At 37.0% G+C, this 21,342-nt stretch overlaps 1 protein-coding gene across 3 annotated transcripts in view; it reads left to right on the top strand.

Annotated features, from left to right (window-relative positions):
- WAPL (WAPL cohesin release factor) overlaps positions 1-21,342 on the top strand; it is a 149,806-nt gene that overhangs the window by 113,249 nt on the left and 15,215 nt on the right. For 2 of the 3 annotated variants that reach the window (XM_068689384.1, XM_068689383.1), the window contains 5 exons: positions 9,316-9,411; positions 12,055-12,207; positions 12,462-12,598; positions 14,586-14,697; positions 19,907-20,134. In XM_068689384.1, coding sequence (XP_068545485.1) covers positions 9,316-9,411; positions 12,055-12,207; positions 12,462-12,598; positions 14,586-14,697; positions 19,907-20,134 — 726 coding nt within the window. The remainder of the gene's footprint in view (positions 1-9,315; positions 9,412-12,054; positions 12,208-12,461; positions 12,599-14,585; positions 14,698-19,906; positions 20,135-21,342) is intronic. The other variant, XM_068689385.1, reaches the window with a different exon arrangement.

Here is a 21,342-nt window from a genome sequence, read left to right as displayed (position 1 = left end):
GAACTGACCGTAAGGTACACATTGAACTTACCTGAGGAATTGACGTGTGTTTAGAAAATAACCCAGTAAAAGGAAGCATTTAACACAAATAACAGTCTGGTTCACAAGGAGACTGTGGACAATTGTATCTGCTCAGTTAAGGGAACCAAAGAAGAAGAATGAAGTCGTCTTAACCTGGTTAAGTCAACATTGCAACTGAGAAATGCTCACTAAACACAGCCGGCGTTAGGAGGATTACATGCATTACTTTGATCAAGTGGCATTAATAGATTCAGGCTTGACAGTAATGTTGAATACATGAATGAAATCACTGCTGTATTCAGACGTGGCTTAGCCCAAAGACTGCTTCTGAACTCTGTGGCCAAGATAGACCTGGTTTAGTCATAACCCTCTAGACATGCTTCATGTTTTATTTGAGTTTTAGGAGTAAGTGCTGTGTTTTGCTACAGCAGGATACAGAAACTTGTATGAATTTTCAAAGCATGTTTTTTAGATCGATCAATTGGAAGGGTGTGTCAAATCTCTGCTGTTTCAAGAGCACAAATTTCCAGGTAAATTGGCTATCTTAGTGCTGAGCCAGCGAAAAAATATTTTTTCTCCTTGCATGACTTCAGTGTGATTTGCAAATAGCAGATAGCTTGTTATTTGATCGCATCATTCTTGTGCTGTGAGCAATTTTTTTCTGAGTAGGTTTTTATCGAGTTCTTCCGTATTTCTGTTATAAATTTTAGGCACTGTGAGAAATTGTCAGTCCTTGAAAATAGAACTTATATGTGATCCTGTTGTTCCTGATAGGAGTTGTGGTAATGCAAGTTACAGCATATAACCATGAGATATTTTACAGGCGGATGTGAGCTTTTTCCCCTGGTGCTTCATGCTGACTAGAAGCTATAAATATCAGCTTGAAAGAAATGCTGTGTCTAGGTTTACTTGCAGTCCGGCATGAAATGCTTCTGCCTGATCTTTATAAGAATTTTGAAATTGAATAAGTAAAAAACCATGCTTGTCTCTGGGTTTGACTAATTAATCTTACGGCTCACAAGGCAATGACGTGTGTGTGGGAGGGCAAAGAAACTCTGTGGTGAGCTGTAGTTTTCCACTGAGCTCGTGTGATACTTTACGGTAGATGTTTATTGAAGATATCCTGCAAGAAACATTTATTTTTGCTTGCTTGCAAATGAATCTGCATTTCCCCAATTCAGACCGAATGTTTTAAAGATCTCTTTTAGATTTGATATTTAATATATGTGAAGATTAAATGCTACAACCTCAGCTGGTTTTGGTTAATTATTTTTCCATAGCTTAATGTAAGTGAATAGTCTTTGGAAAAACAGCAGTGGAAATACAATTCTAAAGTTGTGCTACATCAGTCGTAACCCTTTCCATAAATTTAACCATAGGGTCAGAGTAGACTGCTCAGAACTAATTCTAAAAACTTATGCTTAAGCTTATGCTTAATTTGCATAACCATTAGGAAAAAGTATCCCACCAAAAGGACGAAGAGTTATAGCAGGGCACTTTTGCGTGATTTTTAAATAGCTGATGCTAAACACATTGAACTGTTTTTCTGCATCCTAATTTAGAATGTCAAAATAACATTTTTTTAACAGGAAAGATTATTAATTGATATTTGCTATTTTGACTGTGTTGAGGAGTTGAGCTGAATTTTGACAATCAAAATATTCTGTAGAACGCCTGGCTTCGATCAGAGCCGTGTTAAGCCAGCAGTCTGTTTCATCAGCAGTTTGACAAACAGCAGTGGTTGGATCTGACAACCTGTGACAGCATGTTGCTGCTTCTGCAGTAAATTCCTTTCATTTACTGGCTGGTGCTTCTGGCAGATGGTCTGCCCAGTCCTGAGCCTCAACTGTTTTTGTGGGGCTTGTGTTTTGTCCAAAAACTATTAGTTGCAATGATGAATGACTGATGAGCTGTTCTAAGTGCTAACCAATGATAAACAGTTTGTGTACTTCAAGCAACTTCTATATTGCTGAAACAAAAACGAATTTAGTAAAGTAAAAGACAAAAAAAAAAAAAAGTGCTTCTAAAACAATTAATTAAAACCAGTTATATATCGATATGGTTATTTCAGTAAACCTTTGAAAAAACAGGTTCTGTGCTAAGCATGTGTTTTGTACTGACTTCCTACTGCTTATTATTAACATTTATTCTTATATTATTACTGTAAGTAGACCAAGACTTCTGCCCAGCCGTCCCATTTCTCCCGTGTGGTGTCAAGGAAGGGGTTACCAGCTGAGGCATGGCTTTGGCTCTTGGGGGTGCCAAATGCAGCGTGAAGGTAATAGGCCAAATCCTCATACAGGGATGAGGAGGAAATGTGGGAGTAGTAGGTATGGGAATCCTTTTCCCCTTGTGTGTACTTTCCACTTTTCAGAAATATCAGCTTGAGTGGAAGCTGTATTTTATCCTTCCAGCTCCTACTGTTACTAACTCCTTTTAGTCAAGAACCACAGATCATTTGTTTTGAAACCAGATTGTCTCTTGCATCTTTACATTGTGTGTGTCCCACCCTCCCCCCTTTCCCCCAGCTGTAATTAACTGTGTTTTAGTAAATCAGGCATTACAGGATAACTGTGGGATAAATTAAATGCTTTGCTACACAAGGCTTCAGTCCTATAGAGTTCTAAAACGCCAAAAACACTAAGAGAGCAAAACATCATAGCAGTTCCATTCCCCAATGGGAGCTTAACCGGTATGTGGATGAATATGCAAAATTGTTCTCGCAGCTCCTATACGCTGTATGAGCGTGGCTGGTTCCCTCAGCTCTCTTGAGCCTTTATTTACATCAGGTAACAGTGCAACACGACATGAGCAAATCTTGAGTGTAAAACACTTCGTGCTGAGGGCCCAGCATCGCGTGTATCTGTCTGTACGTAGCAATAAAGTGGGCAGAAATTTTGTCTAACAGTGTTTGCAAGGATGTGTTTGTCAGTAAATATGGCAGTACGGATACTTGCTGGCTGGTAGCTTTTCTCTTCTCTTCATTTGAGGTGATGTCTAACCTGTTGTACCCTGTCCCTTTTAATTAGAATTAACGTAGGTTTAAGGCCACGTTGGTAACAATAACCATATGGCTTCTTCTTCTGAGCTGACCAGCATTGATGACACTGGGTGTAAGCAGCATACAGAACACTCTTATTTCATTCTGTTAAAGGATGTGTCTCATGTTGATCAAGTTACCCTGTTTTTAATAGTTAATTATCATGTTCCGCTTTGATGTTTGACCCATCTCGTTGTGTCCTGTAGGCTTCCTTTTCAGCTATGAGGAAGAGAAAACATCTTGCAGTTCTTCAGAAATCTGACGCAAAGAAAGCTTCAGTGCCATTTATTTCTGCTGCCGGTACTCTGAAACCTTGTCTGATGACCAGCTTGTAGCTGTTCAGCCATGTGCCCACACGTTTGTGTACAGCATGTTTGTAGGGAGAGTAGCGATTAACAAAGAGGAGGGATACAGAGAAGATGGAGAAAAGGGAAGAAACACTTTGGGTAGCCTGTAGTAGACTGTCCGGCTCTTGCACTTGTTCCTTGGGATCTTTTTTCTTCCATTTCTTCCATTTCTTTCAGCCTCTACAGAACCACAAAGTGCCCACAGTACAAGTGCCCACTGTTTTGTGTTCAGTTCAAAGGCATACGTATGGAACACATAGACTGTTTCTCTAGAAAACTGTTATCAGTGATTTTGAAGCAATATGTGTGGCGAGTCCCCAGAGCCATTCAAATTAGTGGGATCTGTTTTAAGTGTTACTCCACTTGAAGTAAGTAAAAACGTTCAGAATTTGCTTCACTTCAGAATCATCAGATCACCTTTCCAAATATAATTAGCACAGAATACCGAAGTAACTAATGGACACGTTTATTTTTTATAGAGATGTATTGAGGAAAACATTAAAGGACATTGTTATTATTAAAACATCAGTATTTAAAATATTAAAGGAGATCAATATTTAATAACAATAAATGAGTTTTTTCCCATTGTAGTGCAGTTTTTTATGTAAACATGAAAAATGATTTTCAATAATGTAGCACAAGTAGAAGAATTTGATATGGCAGTATTGTAGTCTGTCATATCAGTGCTTTGGAATCCTGTAAGGGAACACTGTGTCTAGATGTTGAAAATGTTTTTACAGCCCGGCTCAAAACAGATTTTGTATGAGACAATCTGAAGATAAATGTATGCTTTGCAAGAGGGATTGAAAATGATGGGACTCTCTCGTGACACTGGTCTTTACTAAGAGGTGTTCCCAGTAACTTGGGAATTTTGCATTCATATGTTGAAAAACAACAGCTGTTCTGTCCCTGCGAACAAAAGAGCTTACTTTCTTTCCTGAAAGGACACAACAAAAGCTAAGATACCGATTCTAGCTGTATAGATGTTTCTGCAGATAGTGTTAAAGCAAACTTAATTTTGTTTGTTGTTCTGAATGGTATAGCAGCTCATGATTAAGTGGTCCGTGGTACCCAGAGGTGATTTGTTGGCACTAATCTGCTGCTCTGATCCAAATAATGGAGATGCGATTCACATTAAGGACTGAACAAATGGCTGGGTTCTGTTTTACTTCTTGTTTTTAACTACTGTTTGAACCTGCTGTCTTATCTGAAGTCTAGATTAACTTTTCTGTCTTACAGACACATGGCTGAGGCTGTGCTGAACTGATATCCCATCTTCCTGTTTTGAAATGTAATTTGTTTTTCTTTGCTCTGAATGTATGTTCATTCCTTTCCTTTTTCAAAAGAAACAGTCCCCTATGAATAGTTTTCTTGCATAACATATTTGTTATATTTTTTTCTTCCTCAAAGCAAGACATTCAGGGGAGAGCATTGCTCTTAATGACTACGAATCCTTAGTGATAAATAATAAAATACTTGGATTTATTTGGAGTTTTTTCTTGTAGTTTTGACAAGCATCTGGTATGTGGTTGTCTTAAATGCCCTTCAAATATAAATAATGCATTTATCAGGATATCTATTAAAAATGTGTGTTTTTTCCCACTGTGTTCTACCTTGGAAAGCATTCTTGCCTGCAAATAGCTGCTGTCTTTCTTGTTTTGCTAGTATTTTCAGAATGACTCATGTCCCTGGCTCCTATTTTCTGCTATTCTTACATCCGTGAATGGCAGGCAGTGCCGCATCAATATGTGAAGAGTGCCAACTCTTGAAATTTCGGCTTTGAAGCTTTCAGGGATGAGAGGTTAAGCATGACCCACAGTTTATGCTCTTTGGAGATGATATTTATAAAATTGACAACCCCATGCATTTTGTAAAAATCCCCGGCATTAGTTATGGTTTTTCATCCCAGCTCACCCCTCAGAGCCACATGCCGAGTCCCATAGTATAATACTCTTTACACTATCACAGGAATATTTGCACTCTTTCAGATATCTATTTGTGTGTAAACAGCTGTCAGTGCTCTACATATGAAAAGGGAAACTCAGCTAATCAGCAGAAGCTCTTACAGCTGATTAATATTGCAGAGCTTATTTGCCTTAAGAACACAGAATTCAAAGGAGTGATGTACATCCACTTGCATCTCTTCGAAGTTAATCTTGAGAGGAGGAATTCTGGAAGACAAGTCTGCATTATTTGAATAATTGCAAGGTTGTCTTGTCTTTAAGAGAGACAGTTTATAAAGTTACTTCTCCTTACATACCGATGTTGCATCTTCAGAGAAGCTTGTTATCACAAGCATTTGAGCTGCTATTTTGTTGTGCGTGTGATCAATCCTCTGAAAACTGTTCACCAGCCTTCATTTGATCTTTTTTGTGTTACTTTTCCTGGCTACAGTAATCTAAAGCAAGCCGACGCAGTGCTTACAGATTGGTCGGTATCGGTGCTGTTTCTTTGCAATTGTTTTGAAAATTTATCTGTGTGTGTTGAAAGGGAAAATGTGAAGGTTGCTCTAAGATGTGGTTGCAAAGGAGGGATATGTTTATGTCCACATCTGTATGAGTGTGAGAGGCATCTGCATAATTGATTAGAAAATATTTCTAGAAAATTCTGTTGTAGAAAATATTTATTTGGAAACAATATGTGTTTGTTTGTTTGTTTTTTGTTTGTTTGTTTGTTTTTTTTTTTTTGCAAGTGTTTGTGGTGGCTGAGGTGGCTGAGCTGTTAGTGTGAGCCAGGATGTAGCTGACTGGGGAGTCCTGGGATCACAGGTGAAATCACTTGGATTTAGAAGGGCAAGGTAGGACTAGGGAGAGGAGTCAAAAATTCATCTTCCATTGAGTTGTGATTTTTAAGTAATTACCACTTTCAGTTACAGTTTGGGCTCTGTTAAAAGGTAACTTTTAAATGAAGACCATCATTTCTTGAAGCAGATGTTTATTGCTGGCATTACTTGATTTCTCACATAAAATTCATATTTCCTGTATATAGTGTTGCAAGTGCCGAAGCAAGCTGCAACATGCCATGTCACAAAACACTCTGGGATATCCCAGCTTTTTATCTGAGAAAGGGGTTAAAGAAAATCATGCAAGTAAAGCTCATTTCAACCCCAAGGCTGCCAACACTTCGGACTGGCAGTGGGCGAGGGCCGGCCCACCTGCTGCCCAAGTGCCTGTGGCGAGGTGAGCCTCCTGAGGTGAGGCGATGGAGATCCTCTTGTGCTGGGCCTCGTGTGGCTGTGCTGCCCCTGTGCCTGCCGAGGGCCATGCTGGGTTTGTCACAGTGCTCAGGGCCTGAGGAAACCAGAAGTGCAGGCAGGTGTGGTGCAAGCTAAGGCCAGATGCACTGGCTAAGCACAAATGCTGTGCTCTTCCCTGAGCTTCATAAAATCAAGAGTCGTGCAGCAGCAGTGGAGCCTGCCTCAGCCCGTGCCGCTGCCATTTGTATGTCATGCTACAAGGTGGGCACGAGTCCAGGAGGCTCTTCTGCCCAGCCTTCTGCCATGGGCTGCATCTCCCTGCCACGTCCATACCGGACAACAAACTGAGGAATACTGCTGTGTTTGTATCCTTTAAGCAGGGCTAGAATACTGTTTGAGGTTGTATCTGAGATTTGAGACGAGTAATAAGGAGCATCCTGTGCTAACAGGACCTTGGCAGCTGTAACGCAGTACGCTGTTGTCAGAATTGCAGTAGTTAAGCTTCCCTGCAAAGTTAATAAGAATTCTGCATGATCTTTTCACCAGCAGTCACACTAAGCTGAACCTGGCACTAAATATACTTTGTACTTCCTTGCTGGTTATTTGACAGTATGTTATTTCTTTGAATTACCCCTTAGATCATAGAATTAGAGAATATCCCGAGTTGGAAGGGACCCACAAGGATCGTCGAGTCCAACTCCTGGCTCCATGCAGTTCTACCCAAAAATCAGAATTCAGACCATGGGACTGAGAGCACAGTCCAAACGTTTCTTAAATTCTGACAGGCTTGGTGCTGTGACTGTGTCCCTGGGGAGCCCGTTCCAGTGCGGGACTGCCCTTTGGGTGAAAAACATCTGCCTGATATCCAGCCTGAACCAGCCCTGTGGCAGCTTGATCAGGATAAGGTGCCCAGAAACTTGCACCCTCTCTGCCCCAATATAAAGCATGCACTGCGATATTCTTCACAGCTCTTCCACAGATTAAATAATAAAGTGAATGTGTAGAAATCATCCAGTGATTCATTGTCATTACAGACATTTCTGAAGCATTGTATTTTTCTTGATTTAGGAAGGCATCTTTTATTACGCAGTTCTCTCATTTGTTCACCACAAACCCTTATTCAAGTTCATGGCAAGAACTTGTTAATCAGAAGTGCATGGGGGATAACACATCTTAACCACTGTGTCAACAGTCCCCTATTTTCTATACAGCACCATTTTCCTGATTTTTGTACAGTTTTGTTCATAACTGTAGCAGCATGAACTGTTTTAAGTTTCTCAGTTTAACTCTTTGAGTCTGGTGCAATTGTCAGGAAATGGTGTCAATTACTGCTTCTGCTACATGGGAAAGTTCAAACTTTGAAACTGTTGCAAAAACTTTATTTTGTTATGGCTGTCTGTGACTGTTGTGGCTATGTGTGGCTGCTGAAAGACTTTTTATATCTGTCACCTGAAAGTGTCTGGTTTAAAAGAGCTACTTTGGAAAATAGGTAGAACCGCTAAAACAATTGGATGCTTGCTACTGTTTGGTACGTGAGCTCTGCTTTTAAAAAAATAAAAATAAAAAATCAACTAAGGTAAGTTTCTTAGGACCAGGACAAAGCACAGTGTAGGAGGAAAAGAGGCTTTTCTGTTGATTGGAGACTGAAATGATTTAGGGCTTGACAGATCTTTTGGGCTCTGAGAAACTCAGCTGAGATTTTTGTTCTGTTAGTGTTCTTCCAGGTTTTGTTAGTCAGGCCTTTCTCTTCTTGTAAAGAATGGAAGGATGTAGCACAACAGGGTTTTAACAGTAATGTAGAAACTCCCGAGTTACAAAATCTGCTTACCAGCTCTTGAAATGCTAAAGCTTTGTTACACTTCACAGAGTAGTGTGGGATCAGTAGATGATTCTGCTGGGTTTGCTACACATGGCTCACGTTTTGACAGAAAATGATTTTTAGTGCCCAACTGCTAAAAATATTTTTCCACATGTAAAATACTATATAGGAGCATGTGAGAAGTTTATGTAATTAAATAATTTACGCAGTATTGAAAAATAGTGGAAAATTATAATGGCATTAGTCTGAAATATGTTATGCAATTAGATTGTTAAACTCAAGTGCTAGAACTACAATGCTGCCGTAGCTTCCTCGAAGACTTAAATTGTATTTCCCCCAAATTGAAAGACAGTAAATTTTGCTACATCTTTGATTTGTGTTGACACATCTTTGGGCAGGAAAAGTAAGCTTAATTTATCAATATGGATAAAGGCATTTTATTTCAGTATTTTTGGTTCTTCCAAGCATCAAAAACTAGGTTGATTTTGCATGTTGATTCCAAACTATTCATAATTCCTACTGATGTGGTGTTTACTGTCATTTTTTTTTTCTCAGTAGCTGTTTTTGTCTTTAGGAATGTTGCAGACCTTTTGTATTTGAACAAATTTTAAAAGGGAAAAAAACTCTGAAATATTTTAGCCATTTGTTTTTTGCCATTTGTAAAGGTCCACATGTCTGTAAACCCATAAGATGCTTCAAAGCCTTTCAGATTTTCTGATATGTACTATATTGAGAATTTGAATGAAAACTTGTATTGCTAAGATGAGAGAAAGGAAAGAATGAAGCTCATTTTACTTTTTACTTTGTCTCTTTTCTTGGTGTAGCCATTTTTGAAGTATATAGTGCTTACAAAGAAATTTGCATAAAAACATTTTGATTTTTTATCTTGTAGTCTCCCACAAAAGCTGTATATAATGCTAGACACTGGAACCAGCCGGAATCAGAGGCTCTGCCAGCACCACCAGTTTTGAAAACTCCCAGTGTCCCAGTAAGTAGACTGTTTATTTTTTCTCAAGTTTAGCAAATCTCCATTTAAGATTCCCTGGTATTCTTTGGAACCAATGGAAGTTACTGTTAGTTGGTAATGTCACAGTGATTCAGAATGAAGTCCACTTTGTGATGTGAGCCACTGGGTATTTGAAAGAAAAGGAAATTTTAGTGGAAATACGCTACAATGGTATTTTCCATATTATTTTAAGTTGTAGATACCTAAAAAATACTCAGAATTGTGTTCCCTAGACTGCTGAAATTAAGCTTTCTAACAATGGACTCCATTTCATCTCCTGTGAGAATTAACTTACTAATACCCATAAAAAATCAGCAATTTGTAGGTCAAAAAGAAAAAATCTGTAGAGAGATGCATACAAGATGTTAACAACAGATGAAAACAATTCTTAAAAAAAAAAATTCTTCAAAAAACAGTGTTTGTTCAGAGGTTTAAGGTAATGATTTTTGGATTGTTTTTAGACTCTGAGAATCCAGGGTCTTGGACTTAAGTACATGTAAAAGCTGTTACGGGTTACGCTAGGAGGACATTGTATATTGTCAGTAAACGTCACTTAATTTGCCGTGTTACTTGCATGAGAACAGAAATCAGAATGCAGTTATTCTAGCACTGATGTGTCTTCAGCTTTTGTTGTCACCAGTTTGGGTTTTGTTTTTTTTTTTTTATTTCTACCTTTGTTCTGATAGCTCTTTACGTTTTGTGTGGGTTTTTTTGTTTTTTTTTTTTTTTTGCTGTCCTCACTTTATTCAGAACGGCCTTCCTTCGATGTTGACTGCACTGCCTGAAAAACACACATGATTCATATTGAAGTAACTATTAGCAGTAATATTTGAGAAGAGCAGAATTTTCAGCCCTGGCTTTTTCCTTTAAAAAACGAAACAAAACAAAAAAATAAATAAATAAACTCAGTTTGAAGTGTGTGCATTTGAACTGAACCTTTATTTGCTCACTGAACCTTTGTATTGATACTGACTTTCTGACTTTTATGAACTACTCTGATAGACAACTTTAAGGCAGATTTTGTACAAGTCTTCTCAGAAAGTCTTTGAATATATCCTCTTCAGATTAGTAGAATGTCTGGATCATCCGTATTCAAACAAGACATTTTATCTTTTGTCAAACTTCCAATTTGGAACCATCAATATATTAATTAATATGGCAGAGGTTTGACTGAACAAACTAGTTAGGGAACCTGTTTGTAGGTGTTCCCGATGGGATGAAGTATACCTGAAGTTACTTCAGTCACATTCTTTTAACATTGATTTGTGTGTGTCTGATCAAGACTTAAGAGTAATGAGGAATGAGCCTTGTTCCAAATGTTCAGCAGGAATTACTGCACCGATCATCCTGCCTCTTCAATTTCTGTGCATACTTGTTAGCTATGAAGATACGGATAAATTTGTTCTCGATTTAGGGTGAGAAACTATAACATGCAAACTGCGTATGCCAAATATTCTTCCTTATGGCCTCTCCAAACTCCCTTAGAATTTGTTTTGAAGGGGAAGTCTTTAACCAAGACTTGGGTGAGATCATTACCCTTCAGTGGATCTACTGCTTTCATAAACTAAGACCAGAGTCCTCCATTAAGTGCTCTAAGCCAGCTTTTCAGGGTGGTTTATTACTTTTTTGCTGCCAGAGCAAATACTGAAGTGCTGCACACTGATAGAGACAGTGTTGAATGAATACTTTGTTAATATACCAGATTGTTTTGGCTTCTATCTTAATTTTGACTGCTAATGTACAGTGTACAGCAAGAAGGTTTTCTTCTCTAATTTCCTCTGGAGTGTGTAACAGTTGCTGTGTATTCTGTGCCTGTGTTCAGTTCTTTCCTACCTGTTGCATGTTCTAAATAGGTTTTGCTGTAGTATGTTTTTTCTAAAAAAAATAAAATAAAATACTAGTAACACAAATATGTACAAGGCCAGTGTATGGAAAACACCTATTTGAGGCTTTCACCATGCTTTTCTTACTTGTATGAGAATTATGATACTACAAAAATGATGTTGGTAGTCTTCTACCTGCAGACAAAATACACTTCGGAGTGTCAGGTTGGTGAGGTTAGTTTCTGATAGCTATACCCAGAGTACAACTGTGTGGTAGCCTCCAGTAGTTAAAAATAAGAGCAGTAGTCATAGTTTTTCAGCTCAAGATTTGTTGAGACAATGATTCCTCAGTGCTGTGATCGTATGCAGACCATTGGGCTTAATGGCGGTTCAGTATAGCCACCAATTCAATCCTGGAAGCTCCAGTTTGAGGGGGTAAGATACCTGTAACTATCAACAAATAATTGTTTTGCAACCGTCAGATTTGTTGCTTCACTTACCCTTAAAGAACCACTGTAAAGGATCCTTTTTTTTTTCAGTTTCAGAATTCACTGGAGTATTTCTGACTACTTAGAACTGTTTTTTGTACTTAAAAATGCATGTACTTTCTGACACTGTTAATTTTTTTTAAGAGTAGGTACATTATCACACAGCTTACGCAAATCTTGGCAGCGTAAGGCAAGGACTAAATAGTCCCAAAATGTGACTTTGACAATTGCACACCTGTACTGTTTCCTGATGTATTTAGTGTATGTTTACATGCTCAAAACATCTGCCCATTTTAGCACTTTCTTATTAATAGGTAAGGCTATCTTCAAAGGAGGCAATTCATAAAGATGATGGAGTTTTTAAGGCTCCTGCACCACCTCCCAAAGTGATTAAAACTGTGACAATACCTACTCAGCCCTATCAAGAGATAGTAACTGCATTGAAATGTAGGAAAGAAGACAAAGAAGTAAGTATTCTTAACAAATTTTTAAGATAAAGAATTTTTGGTAATTCTAAGTACTGAAGGAACAGTGTCAAAATGAAATTTGGCTTTTCTATTAAAGATAATATTTTTTTTTTTATCTAAACAGTTGAATGGCCTTCCTTGACTTCTTAATGTTTCCTTGCCCTTGAAACTGAATAGATTTAAAACTGTACTTGTTAAGGTTATAATCAATCCCAAGAGCAACTTACCTAGGTCAAAATATTTGTCTCTTCCAGTTATACACTGTTGTTCAGCATGTAAAGCACTTCAATGATGTAGTGGAATTTGGTGAAAATCAAGAGTTCACAGATGATATTGAGTACTTGCTAAGTGGATTGAAGAGCAATCAGCCCCTAAACACACGTTGCCTTAGGTAAGATATCTTAATATAAAACACTGAACTTATTTTTAAAGAAAAAATGAATTAAATATCCATTAAAGAACTGGACAAACTTATAAATGTCATTTGGTAGTTAGTTACCCGGCACTTCCACTGTGAAGTGTAACATTTGAAAATAATCTTGAAGATGACAGGCTGTGATTAATCAGAAGTAGTACGAAGGAGATGAACAGATGAAATAGAAAACTGCACAGTAAGATTCATCTTCAAAACCTGTTTGCCTTACTCTAACTTAAAAAAAAATAATAAAAAAATTGTTCAGTGTGATTTTTGAGTTGTATACTATGTTTAAAGAAAAACTCAGTTATAAAATAAAATCTGTAAGATTATAAAGTGTGCTGACTGTAATCTAGAACTAATCTGTGGTGATATGCTAAAGTCTCCAACTGTCTTGTCTTCATTCTTTGTTGAGAAGTAACATAGCTATCATCCACTAGAACCACTGCGGCCTCAGTATTAGTTGGTAGCTTTCCTAAGTTGTCTGGAGTACTCACTGCACTTTTAATGTTCCAATTGCACATTATTATGAAATTGGTGTAAAAAATGTTACAGTTGGGCCTAGAAAAAGTTTATTCATTTTTAATACTGGGTTCCATTCTCTGGACATAAAATTAATTAGTGATGTTCTGTACCCACATAATTTATTATCTTCTGTTCTGACACTTGTGAATTGCCTCTCTGTTTACCACAGATAAAATGCTAGAGAAAGGAAAAACTTGGAACCTAAGACACAGGTGTTGAGGATGCTTAGTGATTTGGCTGTGGATAAGAAAAAGATTAATGATTTCAGGAGAGTTATTATAAAAACAACTTATTCTTTGCATTCCTCAAAAAAATAGTTATGTTGCTTTAGTATAAACTCAAGAAATCTGTTACCCTATTTGCATTTACGTTCTGAAAATAAATTAATAATGTCATAACAAGTCACGAATATTTTTCACATTATACTTCCTCATACGGCAAGCTTCCTAAGACCTTAAACCAACTTCTAACTTCCCAAAATTTTATTATTGGTGTAATTTACATAAACACTACAATATTTTTTTATTTCAGTTAACAAATGGAAAGGAAGTCATATTTGTAAATGAAATCCCTGTGTAAGGATAGCAATTGATGTAAAAGAATCGGAAGCTGGTAGATGAGATCTAACTGGTGCTGCTGTGATGGGTGGCAAAAAGGCCTAGTTGTTTTTAAAACACTATACTATATGAATCTCATATTGTTTCCTTGGTAGTCATAGACGACTTGATTCCAGTATAACTCTCACATTACTCTACATTTTAAAAGCAATGTATTGCTAATGTATTGTTGTTCCCAACAATAGCCCATGTGCTGGGCTGTGCTGGGAACAACAAGACAAAATTCTAACAAAGATAGGGGAGAAATGTCTGTTTTGAAAAATAGAACTGTTGTCGTTGATAAGACCACTGCATTAACTTCCGATTTTTCCTCATCAGTGGTGTTTTCATCAACTATAAATGCAGAAATATTAAGTATTTTACTTGCAAAGGTAGTGTCAGACATGAGCACGGCTAATCAGTCAATTAAATAGATCACTAATAGATTGTGATGGAAGCTCATGTTAGTAATTTCTAATCATGTCTCTATCTGTACAGAGGTCTCCTGTGCCTCTAAATTGGTTTCATGTTTGATCCATTAATATTTCATTTTTAATATAACTATTTCAAATTATTTCACGTTTTGTTTGAAAGAAGCAAGTTCAGGGAATGCTTTCAAATCCTGTTCTTGGCCGATGTTTGGTAAGCAACTTCTGAATAAAATGCTGGTCTCTTTACCAATTACAAAGGTGGCTTACATAAGTTTTAGAAGAAACATCCCGACAAAGCTTGTTGGGGACTGAGGCATACGGTCAGTTGTGTAATTTCTTAGACTTGTTTAGCTACAGTTTTTGTACATATGGTGATACTAGTTGTTCTAATTCAGAATTATTTTTTTCTAGTGTAATCAGCTTGGCGACAAAGTGCGCCATGCCCAGCTTCCGAATGCATCTGAGAGCACATGGGATGGTAGCCATGGTTTTCAAAACACTGGATGATTCCCAACACCACCAGGTATGAATAGATAGTGTATTTTATTATAGTTTAGATGTACCTGTCTACTCCAAGGTCAAACATCTAGTGCAGTGTGTATCTGGAATCAATAGTGTCATTTGAGAAACCTGAAGAGAAACAAGAAATAAGTTATTTGTGTCCCAATGACAAATTCCCCTTCCACTGTTTACATGTTTCTGGGCTTGGGCGCTTTTCTTAAAAACGCTTTTTATAAATAGTTTTATCATTTTATTTTTCCTTCAAAATAGATTTGAAGGAAAACTATGTTTTTCTTTCAAATAAAAATATTTGAAATTTAAAAGGAATCTTCTTTGTATTTAAAGATGGCTCTAAGTGCTTATCTTCAGACTTGCTTGAATGTGAATTGTTTCTTTTTCTCTGGTTTTTGTGGGGTTTCTTGCATGTTTGGGGCTTGTTTCCTTGAGCAGTGCAGTAATTGCATTTGTGGGATGTCTTGAATGTGTGCAGTGTTCAGTGATAAATCTCAGAAAGGCAAATTTTCAGTTTTTATGCTGATAGGACCTGAGACTTGAAAACCCAAAGCATTTTGTCCTTTTTTTCTTACCAGTTTTACAGGCTTAATTCAGCTGTAAAAGAAAATGCTTCTTGTGGGTGACAGTTTTTTTTTTTTTTCCCACCGGTTGAAAACTGTGCATATATGGGGTACCCCTTGAAGTATTGTTACAAAAGCTGAACATGGGAAATGTTACTCGAATCAGGTGATAGTTATGTGTATCCAGTCAGGTTTATTATTATTTTTAAATAGCTCAAGAAAAATTTGTACCCACAGAAATAAACATTCAAAAGATTGCATTTGGCATCTTACAGTGATTGGGGTGAAAAAGCTATCGAGTTCTAACTCACTAATTTTAGAATAAAAGCTTTCTTCCCCTATTCCTCACAAACTAGCAATGGCTAACTGTGAAACATGAACCAAGTTCAATGTGTTCATTATTTTGTGAGCTATCAAAACAGTGCTGAGTGATACTAGCATAAATAAAGTATAGTCATGCTATTCAGGACAGATACCACCACTGAGTTGTAAGAGATCTGCAGAGGACAGCTATAGTCACTTGGAAAACGTACAAGCTTTCTCAGTGTATTTTAGGCTGTCGTTTAACAGTTACCATTATTCCTTCATTTTTCAAAAGAACTTGCTCGTACAGTTCAAAAGCAAATTGCATGCTATTATTAGTCTGCAGTAGCAAAAAGCATTGATTATATTCACTATTTTCATTGTATCTGTTGAAATGCTTCCTTCTGTCAAGAAAAAATGGAAGTTAATGTTTTAATATGTATTTCTTGGTGTATGTTATGGTGTTACAAAATCACTGATTTATCAAACTACTAATAAATACTAAAATACGTGCTTTAACTACTGACATAATATGTGTCAACAGTGATCTTTTCTGTATAACCTCACTGTCTTGTTGTTTTGAGGTTGTTTCACTGACTGTTTCACTAAACTTTTTAAGATGGATAGAAATTTCTGAGTATTAGTGCAAGGCAACTCTAGAACAATAAATCACACTAGGCTCGACTTGCATGTCTCAAATCCTTTTAAGATGAATAGACTGGGGAAAAAAAGAAATGTACATCTGTTTTGTTGCTATTTTCTGTCAAGTATTTTGGAGATGGGAGATAACTGTCACAATGATAGTGCTAATGGAAACAAATACGAGTGCATCCTGCATTCAGTTGTGCTGTACAGTGAATAGACAGAGAAAACAGAAGACTTGCTTATTTCCATAAACATATAAAATAGTGGTTGCAGAGCTGTAGTTCACTCAGCAGAAAAAAACAAAAAACAACAAACAAACAAACAAAAAACACACAAGATAACCGGTTACGTTACAGAGATGTGCCCCCAAAATATTTCCATGAAAAGTGCTTGCAGCACATAAATTTCTTGTAGATTTGTCTTTTAAGCTGACTTTGTCTCTTTAGCTGTACGCTAAAGGCTTTGGAGTATTGTTATTAATTTTTAAACTAAAATCTATATTTTCATTATAGTTGTCATTAGTTAAGCACAGAAATGTGGTTTTGTAATGTCTTCAGCATGTGAGGAAGTAAAAAAAATAAAAAAATAAAAAAATAGAGCACATTGAATGTAGTGCTGAACCCTAGAAAATAACCATCTGTTCCCACAAGTTGGAGTATAAATAGAATGAGCAGGGGAAGGCAAGGATGAGCGTGGGTATGACTGGCCTGCAGTTTCTGGAGTAAATTTTCAACTGGGATGTCTTCCCAAATACTGTACAAGTATGGTTTGCAACTCCATAGTTAAGTATGCCATAAAGTTTCTGTCCAGAGCAAATACTATTTATTTTACTCTTTTCTCCCCACCACAATACTTGTTAGGAAGCAGGATGTACTTTAAGTGTCTTCAGGAATAAAATGGGAGAGATGAGATGGAGCAGGTTCACTATTCCAGTCTGTATGGGTGTTTTTTTTTTTTGTGGTTTTAATTTTTGAGGATCAAAAATGAGTTGTACAGATTTCTGCCTTTTCAACATCAAATTCTGTGTATGATAGAGTATGAGTTTGTCTGAAAGCTATGTGGTTAATTGTTTTTAACATTTACAAAAGACCAGAGCAAAATGTATTCTATTCAAGAGTTGCTCTTTTTTAAGATGAAACCAACTTGTTTATAAGGAGTAAGAAAAATGAGCTTTAGCAAACCTTATTGGTGGCATGTAGTTGAAGCAGGCTCATCCTGTGGTATAAGCACTGTTAATATTTGAAGTCCTTGCTTATTTTGCAACATTATTTTCCAGTTGCTCTTGAGCATTTGGAAGCTTACTGGCCTGGTTGCTTACAGATTTTCCTTGTTGCAGGAATCGTTCTTCTTAAAAGTACTTAACTCCCCTCCTTTTTGCTGGCTGGCAGTGCTCCTGCAGCCTGAAAATTTTGGTATAATGTCTTAGTCCCCACCTTGGTTCCTTTCTGACTTAAGCATTTTAAAATCTGGGTTGGAAGGTCCGAAGGAAAGTGATGACAGGTGGTTGTGTGAGGGAAAGCCATTACTCGCTGCGTAATAGAAAGTCAGTTGGAAAGGAAGCAAGCCTGGGTGAAGTCAAGGGCTTGGTGCAGAGGCTTACGAAATGAGTCTGATTGCTATTACCAGACTGCAGTGTCTGTGAGTTAGTGTTCTGTGTAGCGACTGAAGAGCAGTCTCTGGCTTCTTGAAATGCCTAAGAATTGGTAGTCCAGATTATAAATTCTACAGTTTCCCTCTTGACTGCTGTGTAGTTTGTGTTTCAGAAAGTCTTTTGAAGGCTTGAGCATTTTTCTACCAGGAAGGTCACCTGGATAATGCTGGTCACTGGAAGATAGCTTTTCATCGATGTTACTAGAGCAGTTCCCCCATTTGATGAATTATAGCGAGGAGTGCTATGTTACCTTTGTTTTATATGGAATGTGTTTTTCCTAGATCCTGTTCTAAGAACTGCTAGTCTAAAGGAACGGAGTGCAGTCACTTCCCAGTAATCTGCAATTTTTTACAGTTTAAACTCGAAACACTTTATTGAATGTAAATGATAAAATTGCAAGGTTTATTTGAGAAAGACAGGACACGCGTTTTCCTGTAATTTCTTTTCACTGTCTAGGCAAACTGCAAAGACTGCTTCCTGCTTTAAATGATCCAGCTGACAAATCTGGAATAGTGACATTCATAGCTAAGATGGATTTTTTTTCATTTTTTTTTCTGAACAACTCTGTCTTGAGGTTGTACTCATGAAAGGAGATGTAGATTTGGAAAATTGCTTCCTTCAGTATTCCAAATGTGTTTTATTCACCTCTGCCCTTAAGGGTTTCCTTGACTCAGAAGGGAGTTTTAACATACCTTTTGATAGACTGTCAGCTGCCTAATCCTGCTTTGGAAATTCTGGTACTGCTTGGTATGACCAGGTATGATTATCACTTCTAAAATAAACAGAGGCAGCAAATGATTGCTTTTATGGTTAGCTGAACCCTTAACAAAATGTTAATCTGTTGTGACCTAGAAATTCTGCTCCTTCCTGTTGACCTGTGAAACATTCACATCCCAGACTTAAATTAAATTCACATCACAGAATAAAACTTTTCTGCAAAAGCTTTGAAATTACCCTATATGCAAAAAAAAATAATAATAAATTTGACTGTTCTTTCAGGGTTGAACTCAGTAATTAACAATTATTTGTAGTAAAACACACATGCACAGCTTTTTTTTTTATTTCCTCTGGATGTCTAGAAAGGGTTCTGAAAGTGTTGTGCCTAGCATAACTTGATTTTTTTATTCTTTATTATCACTTGGACCTCACCTGGATAGATATCGCTTGCACCAAGAGATGTGTACTTTCTGGCACTAGGGACAGGTAGCCAAGGTCTGACCTCTTCAGTGCTACTGTGGTTTGTCTCTTTCTGACAGCCACCTTCTGCCTTTGCTTTTCTGGGTATTCAAGAAGATGATTTTTAATTATTTCTTGAACTTGAAGAAAGTTTAAGTATTCTTTAGCCAGTAAGAGGTTCCTATATACCGTTTCTGTCAACTCTCCATAAGGTACAGGTGGTCAACTAATAGGATTAGCTTGTTAAGAACTGATGGGGAGGAGGGCTGGTTTGATTTGTGCTTTGGCTACTTTGAAAAAGCAGAATTCTACTGGAAATTGAAGGTGTGTGTGTGGGGAAGGTTTGGATCAACTACTGACAGACAGACCTGCTTGGCAGAATTGGAATGTATGTCACTGGGCACTTTTTCCTTTCACGTGTGAATGCTGTCTTTATGATCTCTATCTTTTTGGTGTTCTCTGTCACCAGCTTAACTCAGATAACTAGAATTTTCACCTACCTTGCCACATGTCCTATACCTTTTACTTTGTTCCCCTGCCACCTGTCTCTTCTGTAATTGCATATTATTGGAGTTACTGCTTCTTATTCTGTCTGCAACAGAGTCCCTTAAAAGTAGAAAAACCTACTTATCTTCCAGGGTTTTGTAAATGTATTAAATGATTTATGTCTTATTTGTATGGGTGAGGGAAATATGTTAGTAAATTGCTAGAATGAGTCCACTTATGTACTGAGGTAATACTCATGCAAGTGCTAGTGGAGACTGGGACTTGTCAGGCTTTTTCTTCTGTAAATTTTTATCTTGTTTATTAAATTTTTTTAAAACTTCTACCAAACATGATTACTAAAAATATATTTTTTTTCTTTCCTCTCCCAACCCCAGAACTTGTCCCTTTGTACAGCAGCTCTAATGTACATCTTGAGTAGGGATCGTTTGAACATGGATTTAGACAGAGCTAGTTTAGATCTGATGATACGACTTTTGGAATTGGAACAAGATGCTTCTTCTGCCAAGCTCCTGAATGAAAAAGACATGAATAAAATTAAGGAAAAAATTCGGAGACTCTGTGAAACTGTTCACAACAAACATCTTGATCTTGAAAACATCACGGTGGGTATTGTGCTTTTGTTTGAAAGACTTGACAGTAGTGGAATGTTTAATAAAATGGAATTGATAATATCAGCTTTAATTTCCTACATCACAACTCAGAATTCATGATGCTGTCTGCGATTGTGAAAGTGTTGCAAGTGTTTTCTTTTTTTGAACTTAAAATTTCCTTTATAAAAGCCAGATGAAGTTATGTTCTTCAGCTCTCTGGTTCACTGACGGATAAGTTCGTTAAAGGTAGCTATTAAAAAAAAAAGTAAGAGCCGTGTGTTAAAGGATCACATTCGGTTTGACTTTTGTTTCTCTGCCTACATTTTCATCTATGTATATTCCTTCACAAAGAGTAGCGGAGTAGCGGTGGTTATGTGGGAATATGAGTGCTGTGTGTTAAAGTGGAGTTGTGGTACAGGTACTTATATTTAATAATAACAATATTGTCTGTCTTCCAGAAACCAATTTTTCTCTGCAGGGAGTGTAGTAGCAGATCTATCCATAATCTTATGTGTGGATAAGGGTTGGCTTTTATACTTTGTTTCTCAAGCATACTTGTTTTTTTGAATGTATCTTCATATGCAACAGAGTGAACACATGTTGTTTAAAAATAAATTTGGCCATGGTTTGATGCTAGTTATTGAGCTAGCTTGAAAAATCAAAGGGTAAGTTGCAAGTCTTCTAAAAAGATTATTTTTAAAGACTTGATGACAGATTGACTAGATGACTGGTCATAGATGGCACAACTTAGTGCTTTTGCTTTCATCATATTTCAGTATAACATGTTAAGATGCTATTTTTTTTTTAACATCTTTTAATACTTTCTTTAAAGTTTCAGGATTGTTATAAGGTTTTTGCTATTTTTAATCCAGTTCTTCACAGTGACAGGAGATCTGATCTATTGCTTATGAAGTGAGCTTTTTAGAGTTTTATCTCCGCAAGAGATGTTTCAACTCATCAGTAACCTGAAGATAAGATTGTGTTCAGTCTTCGAGTAGTCTAAAAGATGATATGCCTTGATGAACCAGCAACTTCTTCTGTAGTTCCAGTGACTTCTTTTTGTCCTTTTGACACCTCAACCCCAGCCCAAATTTCAGATGTGGAACAGATAACTGAATTGGCATGAAAAGTCAGTATTACATAGCATTAGGAAGAGTTTTAGGGGAGGAAGGTAGTCTTGATGGCATAATTCTTAACCTTGATAAGCAATTTAGGGTGAC

Source organism: Anas acuta, chromosome 7, assembly GCF_963932015.1.
Source record: "Anas acuta chromosome 7, bAnaAcu1.1, whole genome shotgun sequence".
NCBI lineage: Eukaryota > Metazoa > Chordata > Aves > Anseriformes > Anatidae > Anas > Anas acuta.
The sequence above is the reverse complement of the archived record's forward strand: the minus strand, read 5'-3'. Positions and strand labels throughout refer to the sequence as shown.